This window comes from Fistularia commersonii, chromosome 16 (assembly GCF_037954325.1).
Source record: "Fistularia commersonii isolate RoL2024-O1a breed Wild chromosome 16, RoL_Fcom_v1.0, whole genome shotgun sequence".
Lineage (NCBI taxonomy): Eukaryota > Metazoa > Chordata > Actinopteri > Syngnathiformes > Fistulariidae > Fistularia > Fistularia commersonii.
In genome coordinates, this window is record NC_141299.1 from 11,825,002 (window position 1) to 11,836,953 (window position 11,952).

Sequence of the window (11,952 nt, forward strand, 5' to 3'; positions counted from 1 at the left end):
GGAATGAAAATGGTTCCGATGAATCTCAGGAGTGCCCAGGAGCTTTTTTTGCCTTGACATTTATTAGCACCACATCTTTACTCAGGGGATGACTTTTTAATTATTTTCACAATTTGGTCGACTTTCACTCTTTCCTTTGAGTGTCACTCTTAGTTTACACAATTGTGCACCGTACCTTTACTGCATATTTAGGAGAGACGCTACTCCTTGTTCAGCAAGCTAAATAGTCACATCTGCACTGCTGTGTGCTGCAATGTTTCCCCACGACTACCTTCTGATCGCTTTTCTTCTAAACGGCTTGACGGCCTCACACACCTTGCGCTCAAATCTGTTGCAGAAGGCTGATTTTAAGTCAACCCCACGCTTTGTAGTCAAGTAATGTAGCTTTAATTTCAGATTTTTCAGCATTCCCCCCCCCCCGAAACGTCTTCGACATGATTTCTCAAAGCTCTTTTGATATAAGCTGTAACGCGTCAGGCATTTTGCCACTGACTCTGGAAATTCCCAGTGATCCTCTAAACGGCCTACGCACGTCATGAGGTATTTATTCATTTGGCGCCACCTTAAATTAGAGGAGTTTGAAACTTAAACCCCGCACTTAAGTCAAGGTGTGGAATGGAAACTACCACGGATGTTTGTTTTTTCAACTAAACCGTTTTAAAAACAATCCCCGCGACATGTCAAATGTGAAGATCTCCTAATATTCCGTGCGCGTATATCTGCCGTCTGAATTTGTCAGGACTTGCTGTGCGCATGCTCGATCACTTTGCAAGCAAGTGGGGTCAAAGTGGGCTTTTGAGGTGATGTTTCTCAGACGTTTATCGTCTTGTCAAAACATTCCTCTGGCCCCGAGCCGGGAAATAGCATGAAAGCGTAACAGATGTGACACCCGGCAAGTCGACACCTGCACATCTCAAATGTGTGCCAGCATGCTGACAGCTACAAAAGGTGCAAACGTCGACGTGATGGCCCCGCTTCCCAGGATCTCGGGTTATTTGTCGGGCGTGCCAGCGCACCGATGCAACTACTCTTTAGCCAAGGCTGATCGGATCAATACTTTGGTCAGATCACAACCTATATACATCTGTTGATGTCTCGTGTATCCAGATGTGAGTGACAAAATGTCTCTGATTTTGATGCTGTTCCGATCTCATGCGCGTGAATAAATCTGTTCGAGAGAACATTTCGAGAGTTCGAGAGAAAACTCACTGTCAGATACCAGAATGTGTTGCACTGTTGGTTACATACGCAATAAAAAAAGCAGAGAAATCACAGATCCTGTGGACACGTGAACAACTTCCTCTAGATGTGTCAATGCAAAAAAAAAAAAAAAAAAAAAAAAAAAAAAAGGGGATGACACGATGCGTGAATCCACAGCCAAAAATCCTAGTATTCAGCATTCAGCCAGCCAAATAATTATGTATGGTATATATTATGCATAACTCTGACGAGGGAAAACTTCTGTTGTTCCTGTAAGGGGATTTGGTTTGAACTGTAGCAGCCGGCTTTCATATATAACGGACGTGAATATATTGAGGGCTTTGAGCAGGTCAGATGTCAAGATGAGTGGGTGTCATAAAAGTCCCTACGCCGCATCACTAATGGTGGAAGGAGGTGGAAGCCCATTACATCCATCACTTTGTTTGAGAAAGTAAACTCTCAAGGTTAGAATAAAAGCACAGCAGTAAACAGAGGATCTGCAAAATACTGACAAAAACAAAACAAACAAAAAAAAAAACAATATCAAATCTTACACCACTGGTGTGCACGGGATAAAAAGTGAGGTGAATAATAATCATTTTTGAGTAGTTATGTACATACATGTTACATTTAATAGAGCACATTTAATGCTGAGAGCACCTTTAATTTAAAAGGGACTCCCCTTTTACGGGATTATATTTACATTTCTCCCAAACACATTTGGAAAATTAGAATTTCACCTTTTTATTTATTGAGGAAGGATCATTTGGATGTAAAAAAAAAAAAAAAATTGGGACGGGCTTCAAAGATACACCATAAACTTTCCCAGGGTACAGAGGATACATTATTCCCCTCTATCTGAACATGTCCTTGAATACAAAGTCTACAATGAATGCATTTAGAGTTTCACCACTATGACTTCTGTCCTACTTCTGCATGTGTGTTTGTGTGTGCGTGCCTGCGTGCATGTGTGTGTGTGAGTTGAATCAGTTGTGAAAGAATGTGAAGATGCTGAGTTGATCCACTATAATGGTGGGTTGGAAAACCAGAATCTCCGTCTTATCAGTACTGGTTCAACGAACTGAAAACAGCTATGAACAGCTCCTCTACAGCCTGACTGACAGATGGGAAGATTGCAATCTAAAGTTTGGGGTTAAGGGCCAGTGCTACTTCACATTCCCTTTCGTTTTTCCTGTTGATTTCATGAACAACTTTAATGCCCGTGCGTTGAATAGTTAGGAATCGTTTCATCTCTTTTGTAGCCGGCGTGGTTTGTGTTGTCAATTGATACGCAATACTTAGTGTGGATCAAATGCTTGTGGTTGAGGGACATGGTTTGAATAAAAAAAAAAAAAAAAAAAAAAAAAAAGATTACCCTCAGGCGTCAAATAGACAATAAATAGGAAATTGTGGCAGAACAGTTTTGAAAGGTTTTTCTTTTTCCATCATTCTCCAAAAATCATTTCTATTTATTTTAAATAAGGGTGCTATACTTACAGAAAACACCCCTAAAGATGGTTGGCGAACAGTGTAGCCACCAGGCCTGAAAGATTTGTGTCTATTTAAAGTCAATGGCGTGTCTGTCTTTTGTAAAGATGTCAGAGCAAAATGCAATTAACTTTGCTTCAACGCAGGAAACATGAACCGATGTTTTAAATAGGACTAAATATAAAACCATTGCCAGCTCTTTGCTGACCCTATTTTGTGTAAATGTTTGTTCCCGGTAATACAACACTGCTTTTTTGGATGAAAGTTCTGTCATACCGCTCGAAGGAACCAACCAAATTTTCTCTGATTTACACTCTCCAGACCTCACCTGCCTGTTTCCCTTCTCCTCCCCGACAGCGCGTCATTATCCGTCTACCGAACACCTGGAGGCAAAATCGGCCAAATAATTACAGACGAAACGTCGTCTTCATACAACCCATCATTTCTCATTTAAAGCAGAACATGGCCGGGTTTTCTGAGCCGAGAGAAGGATTTTCAAACCAGCCCTTGTCACGAAAAAGTTACGATCCAAAAAACTGCCTTACAAAAGGCTGGAAGTTGTTGTTTGATCAGGCATGGAGTCGTGCCATGAGCTGAATCAGGGAGGATGCAGGAATCCTTGGGAAGAGAACACAAACAGACGCAGGATGAGCAATGACCGACAAGAAAATATTCAGAGTTCAAGTATAAATGTAGTATTTATCCAACGTCGGGTGAAAACAATAATCTGCCGAAAGCATGTGTGGGTCCAAATGACATTGATTTATTTTGAAGCATGTATTTATAAAATCGCAGTTTGATCAGGCGAACGATGACAAAGTCCATTTTCTTGATAGTAGTTTTTTTATTTTTTATTTGTGTATTTTATTTGCAGGAGGTTGTTCAAAGCAGCCACCGGCCTCCCGAAATAAAAAAATTCTCATAAGACATGTACAGTGGTTGCAATGCACCCCCAAAAAGGCTGATCTGTTTGCACAGTTTAGAGGTCTTGAACGTTTTCAAATGTAAAACGTCACAAAATAGAAAGGTTTATGTCTCCCTCCTTTGATTCCGATGTCAAGGATGAAAACATCATTAACTGGTCAAGTGACAGTTTGTGAAAAATTTCACAGATATTACAAGTATTCGAATAGAACAGCAGTATCTGAAAGACTCAGAGGGAAACATAAACCATATCATTTCGAGCTCTTATTAGCTAAGTATAGCTTTCCTGCACGAGATGTTACCCTAACACTGTACTTGTATGCTAATTGGTATCGGTAGAAAACACATAGTTTAGATTTACAAAATTTTATAAAATTTACTTTTCATGTAAATAAGATATACATAAATTTATTTTAGTGTTTGCAGTTATTGTATTTTTCCAAGGTCTGCAGTTGAATGGAGAAACTTCCACGAGTGATACTTCTGAAGTATTCGAGCGACGGGTCGTATTTGGGACTGGAGAGATCTTTGGGTACTCATCTGCCCATGAGATGCACACAAGGACAAAACACCCTGTGTTTTTGTTGCAGACCTTCCTCTTTCCCCAGGCAAACATTGAATACCTGGCAACAGAGGCCTTCATGCCACTACGAAAGCCTCCAAAAAAGCACTCCAGAAGCGGTTGTGGTGGTCTGAGCCCTTCCAAATCATCCTCTCTGAGGTTAGGGTTAGCATTTAGCAGCCAATCACCATCAATCAGACTTGCTGAGTGTTTTGTGCACCAAAAAAAAAAAAAAGTGGACTAAATTCCCCCAACTTAAAAAAAAAAAAAAAAAGCTACTGGAATAACATCTTTCAAACTCTGTGTCAATGAGTGCATCATCAAGCGCAAGCACATGAGATGGCACCAAATGTGCAAAGTCCAGCAGGGTGGGAAAAAAAAAAAGATGGAACCGACTGGAGTCCATCCTCGAACAAACATGCTGTGGTTACAGAAGCAGCTCTGGCATTACAAATGCAAAATAATTGGATATATAATAAAGAAAGGGGGAAAAAAAACCTCCCCTTTCTGTTGCTATGCTCTTTACTTTTGTGGAAAAGTTCCCAGAGGCTCTAATGGAGCTGAGTCAGGCACCGCTGCAGATCCCGGAGCCCGGTTGCGGCTGCACTAAAGACTGTCCTGGGCTGCGGTGGCGCTGGAGACTGCGCCGTGGCTCGGGCTGAGTTCATGCTCGGGAAAACACTCCCCGGTAAAAACCTGACGGTCCAAATGGTATGATGTAACTACAAACTGTCAAAACACAAGAAAGCACTCAGAGAATGTCGGTGTGCTTATTAGGAGAGACCTGACAAACTGCCGTGACGCAAAGGGAAAAGGTGGAACTATTTAGTGATCAGATAACATCACCGGGCAGAGATGTCTGCATCTGAAACAAGAGAATCACTGCAGCGTTAAAAAAAAAAAAGCAACACTGAACAATAATCAACAGAGAAATGTGACAATACCTGTGAGAGTGATAAACCCATTTCAAGCTAATGAATAAAAATCATAAAAATCCTACAGAGCCTCTGGAAAGGGATTATCTTGGCGTTTAAAACGGGAAACGATTCTATATTCCGTCATTTGCGAATGCCATATCGTGATCCACACCAGGGGCTGCATAAAGGGACTGGGAAAAATGAATAAATAGATAAAATAAAAAAATTAAAAAATACCTCCACTCGCTCAATCCAAACATCCCTTTTTTTATGGTCTAACTCAATTTCCATCTGTTTTGGGAGCTGTTGCCAAGTACCTTTGGCAGCCACATTGGATTGTTGACTTTTACCCAATGATGTACCCAGTCTCTATCATCTCCTGCGGGCCTTGATGGGGTCTGAACAATTTTACTATGTACAGTTGTTTGAGTAATGGTGTTATGTCAACAATTACGGTAACATTACAACTCTTGCTCCTGGTTATTGGGCCAATCGAAGCGTCAACTCACACAGAAAGCAACTGGAGCTTGGCTTCCTGAGCTATTTCCATTATTGTTTTATAGCTTTGCTATACTAAACATTTGTTTTAAAAAAATAGATTCCTTCTAGATCGCTGTTTTTACAGGAAATTCATAAACATGCAGTAATACCTGATTTTGTTTGAAATGATCTCCCTTTTCTCTTTACTGGCTCTGACACAAATCCTCCCTAGATGTCTGTCTGTAAACAATTTATACCAACTGTACGTTTGTAAAAAAAAAAAAAAAAGCTCTTAATTCTACAGTCCATCACATAACATGATCAGATAATAATTGATATGCATCACTTAAATATAGAGTTTAACACACCGGTGGACCAGCTTCACTGGTTTCAGCATTCACTACTTTCAGAAATACTGTAGTTAGTCACGAATGTTGGGGTTTATGTTGATGCTTGATTTCTGTGTGATTTTGGGGTTGTTTTTGGGTGTGGTTTGGGGTGCGAGGAATTCTGTTTTTTGTTTTTTTTACCCGGAATTAAGCAGGAACAGTCAGTTGTATTGGGTCTAGTGTGGCGTGGCCTTGGCCGACAACAGCGATTGCTTGGTAAACGGACGTTTTACCATCAACCAGGTGTTTTCCCTGACTAAAACGCAATAATACCATCAGGAGTTGAACCAATTTTTAACCCTCTTATTATGTTAAGGGTCAATTTGACCCATTGGCTCAATGGGTGAAATGGGTCAAATTGACCCTTAACATAATAAGAGGGTTAAGGATAGGATCACAACAAAAGTATTGTCCAACTGACGATGAACTTCTCTGGCTATACTCATTTCTATGAGGTTGGGGGACTTATATCAATTGGGCCTCTGATTTTTTTTTTTTTTTTAATATCACTGACATTTTGATTAATTTTAAAGTCTCATTTTACCTAGTTTCCCATCAGAGGTGTAGGTCAGTAGTAAGGCCTCAGTTTTGGCTAGAAAATGTTTGCATCAACTGTACAGGACTGACATTCCGCTTCACACCTGCCTACCGATTTTATTGCTCAGGTTTTATTTTTGATTTTTTTTTCCTTTTGGTGCTCTCACTGAAAAAATAAAACCGACTTAAGGGACTTTTGTTCTTAAAGCTTTGACCGGAAAATCCAAGGATCATGATTGAACTTTTTAAGTCCGACCTCCTAAGGAGGCTTTTGGAAGAAAGGTCACGATGAAGCGTGAGTAGAGTTTCGGTATTCTATATTACAGGGACACTTTTCGGGATTCACAACATTCAGTTGCCAATTCTAGCTGAGAAAAAGATATTGATTAAAGATATTGTTACTCCATCGCCATCTTACTTCATCTCTTTCGCCATCAGAACAGGAACATGATTCATACATCCTTGAACACGTATGTAAAAAGTCATCGGTTGTTTTATCCATGTATGATTTGTATTCATCCATCCCATAATAGGACATGGTGTAGCAGTCACGTCAGAATGCAATGATGTCTTACTATTTATGAGAGGCAGGACAAATTTATCTATAAATCATTTCATCCTTCACAGGGCAACTTGAAGTTCTTTGAATTTAAATGCATTAATATCATAAGCGCAGCCTGTTCTAAATGTGTTTATATGGCTCTAAGACTTTATCAGATTTACTTGATCCCTTTAGTAGAAACCAAACTAGCAAACACAGTTTGACCAACAAGATCTTTTTGCCCACGGCCTTACATAGAAATATAAAACTGGATCCATTTTCAATAAAAACCTGAATTTCTATATTCACTATCTCTGCTGTTTATCCTTCATTTAGGGTCATGGAGGACCTGGGGACTTTACCAGCTGTCATTGGGCGAGAGGTGGGGTTCAGCCCGGGCCGGTCGATCACACAACCACAAACACAAATGTACAATTATTTACACAATCATTCTCATCTAGGCTCTTCAGTTGACCTACTGCATGCCTTTGGACTGCGGGAGGAAAACAGAAAAACATAAAAAAACATAAAAAAGGGGAACATATACTGTGAACGCCATACATATTTATTTACAAAGCCTGCTGACGAGCTGCGTCCAGGCAACAACTTTTACTTTTTGCACACTTTAATTACTTGGTGCATATATTCATTTCGTTTTTAAGAGCTTTATCTTGTATCTAATGACAAACTTTTGATTTTTTTTTTGTTTACTGTATCACCCTTGCCTATCAATTATTCCTGGGACGTGGCTGGCTCTGGCTCATGCAGGGTAGCAAAAATGTTGAATTCCTATTTTTTTCTACTCCTCCTTTTTAATTACCTAAAATGGAGCTGGAATATGGATCTGCCTTTTAATTCAGACAGAAAATGTTTTTCTATTTTTTTCAGAATGATAACACAGAAAGATTTTTTTTTTTATTGCACTGCCTTATCACACATGTATTTTTTTTTTTTTTAAATTTTTTTTATGTACGTCATCTATTCCAGCTGTCTGCCGCTCTGGAGCATCTCAGCTAATTTCTGAAACAGCTTGAGGTTCCTTTATGGCCTCCGATTCCAACGCTCATCTCTTTTTGCACAGAAAAAGAACTTCAACTGATCATCATGCAAAGAATGAGCGATGCAGCAACATCGATAAAATAACCTCCGATATTGAACACATTTTTTGTTAAATAAAAGCAAATAAGAGGAAAAAAAGAAAAATCCAACAAATAAATATAAAAAAAATGACAAACTGCTCTGAGAGATTGCTCAAAACTCACTGCGTATTTTCAGTTCAAGGGTCTGAGAATAGTTTGATTCCTATAGAATGGCTGGTGAAGAACTCAATGACATGTCTCCCTCCAGAGGAAAGTAGATGTAGCATGCATTCATTTATATCATTTTTAATTTGTCAGAAAATAGTAAATTCACATTACTACAAAAACATTACAGAACTATGAGACAAAAAATACAGTAGAGATATTCATGTACAGTTTTCCTTTGCAATTAAAAAAAAAAATTCATTAATATACAGTTATGAAAATAAATGATTTTCTTTTCCCTTTAACAAACTTATATTCAGATCAGTGCAATAAAAATGTAGATGGAGTACAACAAAGGTGAAATAATCCATATAATGCGCAAAAAAAAAAAAAACGTTTTTTTTAAAGCACATTTTCAGCAGTGCAAATGCTAGATGTTTAATCGCTTGTACATACCAAACCAAAACTCAGAGGAAACAGTTAGATACATACCATTTCCCACAACATTTGCAGTTTGGTTAGTGGAGCAATCTAATCAGATGAAACTGACAGGCAGGTGGTGGTGGAACTCAGCCTGCATTTTTTGGGTGCCCTGCTCGGTTTGTTTGCGGGCGGAGAGGATACGGACAGAACTCTATTCTTGCTAAAACTGTTCCTCAGACTGTCTCGCCTGCTCCCAGAAGTGATGCTGCTCTCCTTAGATGACGAGATGTCCACATGACAGGGGCTACTCTTTGGACAGAGGTAACACAGCAGCTGAGCCATTGCTTTTCTCATCTCACTACTGCCGAGAGCATAGATGATGGGATTCAAGCCGGAGTTCAGAACAGCCAAGGAGATGAAAAAGTCGGCGTTGAAAAGCATCACGCACTGATGTGACACGCAGAAGAAATCCACCAGTAACAGCAGGAACAGTGGACCCCAGCAAAGCATGAAGACCCCGACTATTGCGACCACGGTTTTAAGAAGAGCCATGGACTGGCGGCGGTTGCGTTGAGCCCCCATCTGTGTACTCTTGAGAACATGGCAATAAATGGCACCGTAGAGCGCGGCAATAGTAAGAAGAATGAGAAAGAAGATGATGAGAGAGAAAAGGATATATGTCTTGGAGTACAGAGGGAGGACGGTGGAGCATCTGTCTAGGCTGCACAAACAGTTCCAGCCCAACAAGGGCAGGAAGCCAATCGCCAGTGCGAAAAGCCAGCAGAGAACCACCGAGTTATAGATCCTATAATAGGTGATCCTGCCTGACTGCTGGGGCAGCTGCTTCATCATAGTGTTGTAACGTTCCACAGCGATCAGCAATAAACTAAAAATGGATGCTGCCAGGGCAACAAACAGCATGCCCTCCCTGAAGAGCCAGAGGGCAGGGGTGAGGCGGAAAGTCTGGCTGCCAGACATACAGATGTTTACCATGAATGCAGCACCAGTTAGGAGATCACTGAATGTGATGTTGGCAATGCAGACATAAACCCAACGTCTTTTGTGGAGGATCCGGGAGATGACGGCCACTAAGACGAGGAGATTCTCCAAAATGATGAACGCACTGAGGAAGAGGAAGACAGCCTTGGAGGCACCGATGTGGGTCTTCGTTTTCGAGATGGTCCTGTTCTGCAGGCGCCCGGTGTAGTTGTAGTGTTGTAAGATGATGTGGCTAATTCCAGAGCTTGCACTTGTGATGTTTGAAACGGAGGTGTTGCTCTCAAAACTGCGGTACAAGTCAGGGCAGGGGTTGTAGGCGGTGAGTGGGTAAAAAATGGCCATACTAGTAGCTAACCTGGTCAGGTTTAGCCTTATCCTAGCAGGTTCAAGCTGCAGAGGCCTTGGTGTGAAACTCCTGTGACAAATAACAGGCTATCACCCCACTCTCACCACTGGGCCTCTGCTGTGGACACACCTGAAAAGACAGAATTTAAAGAAAAAATATTTACCATTTTAAAAGGAGCGCATTTTTAGAAAATAACTTCAAATGTAAAAAGAGTAGCCAACCAACCCACTGCTGGTTGTTTCCTCTGCACAGTGCTATCATTTTTAAAAGGCAACATTTAAATGCCACCCTCCCAGTGTGACAACACTCCACCCTGCTGTGGTTTGCATTTGAATACACAGCTGCAGAGTGCATTTCATTCTTGTCATCCAGGAATCAAAAGCACTGTTTTCAAAAAATTATATATGAAATGCATGGAACGTAACTTTGAATCCAGAAATATCCTATTCTGAAATATAGACATGTGTAATAAAATGGTTCAACAACAACAGAAATGCCCTATCAAGTCATTCTTCTGCCATTTAATCAATTACCCACCTTTAAAATATCATTATCCTGACAATTATAGATCAAAATATATCTGAAGAAATTAAATGATTTCTTCCTTTTTTTCAATGAACTAACCAACAGAAGAAAATGTCATTGTATATGATTATTAAATCAGCTGGACAAATTACATTTCTCAAATATGGGAAAGTGACGGAGTCATCACTTTTAATTATCAGACCTTTAGAGTGAAGTCAGATGTCAGTTCTACTTACTCTGAATTCGGGTGGAGATGCTGAGTGTGTGAGATGTAGTTGTTACTAACTACAGTCTTTTTCGCTGCACTTTTTTTTTCTCCTGCTGAGGAAGTAAGCTATAGACAGTAGTATGGGACACACCCATCCATCCTACACCACTAACACCACTACTACAAAAACAAATGGGCACACACACTTGCAATAGCAAGATTGTCACATTTGTTACATCACCTTGCCTGTGAATTTCACAATTTCAATAAAAGGGATAGAACTTCAAAAATAGTTTGCTTCTTACTTCGGGAAAGCCATTATCCCTTAATTCATTGTTGATTGTTTTCTATCATTGAAGATAATGTGTCATTTTAATAATAGTATCACCGGAACCGCCTCTTCAAGCTCAAACAGGAAGGGTCTTTCAAAACACAATGATGCTCAACTCAACTCAAGCTAGTTGTAAATGCAAATGCTTGATTATGTAACATAACCCTAGGTTTGACACTTAATATTTCTCACAAATTGTAAAAAACAGGAAGTTTTCTACAAAAAAACAGCCCCTCCCTGCAGATATACTTTACTTTCACTCCCTCACCCCTGTTGGTACTGATATGGGTCCAGAACAAAGTTAAATTGCTTTCACAGTCACATTGCTTTAGCAGTCACATTGCTTTAGCAGAACCTCTGCCGCTTGTTACAGACAATTGTGGCTCTAGATCTCTTTGAACGTGACCGACCCGACCAAAAAAGTACTCTATCCCACACTGTAAACCACCAACACACACCTCAGGTCTCAAGCATTCAAAAGTCAAGCGCTAAAATATTCAATATGAGGTGTATGGCTGCACTCATGCCAACCGTGAGAGTTTGATATAAACGTTTCTGATTACAGAACTAGACAATAATTATGCATTCTACGATGGTTTAAATGTTTATAAGGTAGTCTTGACTGAAAGTATATCAAAAGTTGTTGTTTTTTTTTCACGCTGACAGAAAATATTTTACTCAATCAAAAAAATTCAATGCCAATATTAAATGCTGATGTTACTATCTGACCATCATGAACTGCTTCTGTTTGTTCCTCTGAGTTTCACCGTGATGATAAGAAGAATAACAAATTGAGACTCCTAACCTACATTGTATGCAAGACCGGTGAAGTGTGAAA

General features: G+C 39.9%; 1 protein-coding gene across 1 annotated transcript; it reads right to left on the minus strand.

The window, feature by feature from the left end:
* Nucleotides 1–8,669: 8,669 nt before the first annotated feature.
* Nucleotides 8,670–10,046, minus strand: s1pr4 (sphingosine-1-phosphate receptor 4). Its single transcript, XM_086162266.1, has one exon. It carries the CDS (start codon nucleotides 10,044–10,046, stop codon nucleotides 8,814–8,816), a length of 1,233 nt encoding a protein of 410 aa, XP_086018392.1. The 3' UTR covers nucleotides 8,670–8,813.
* Nucleotides 10,047–11,952: the final 1,906 nt, after the last annotated feature.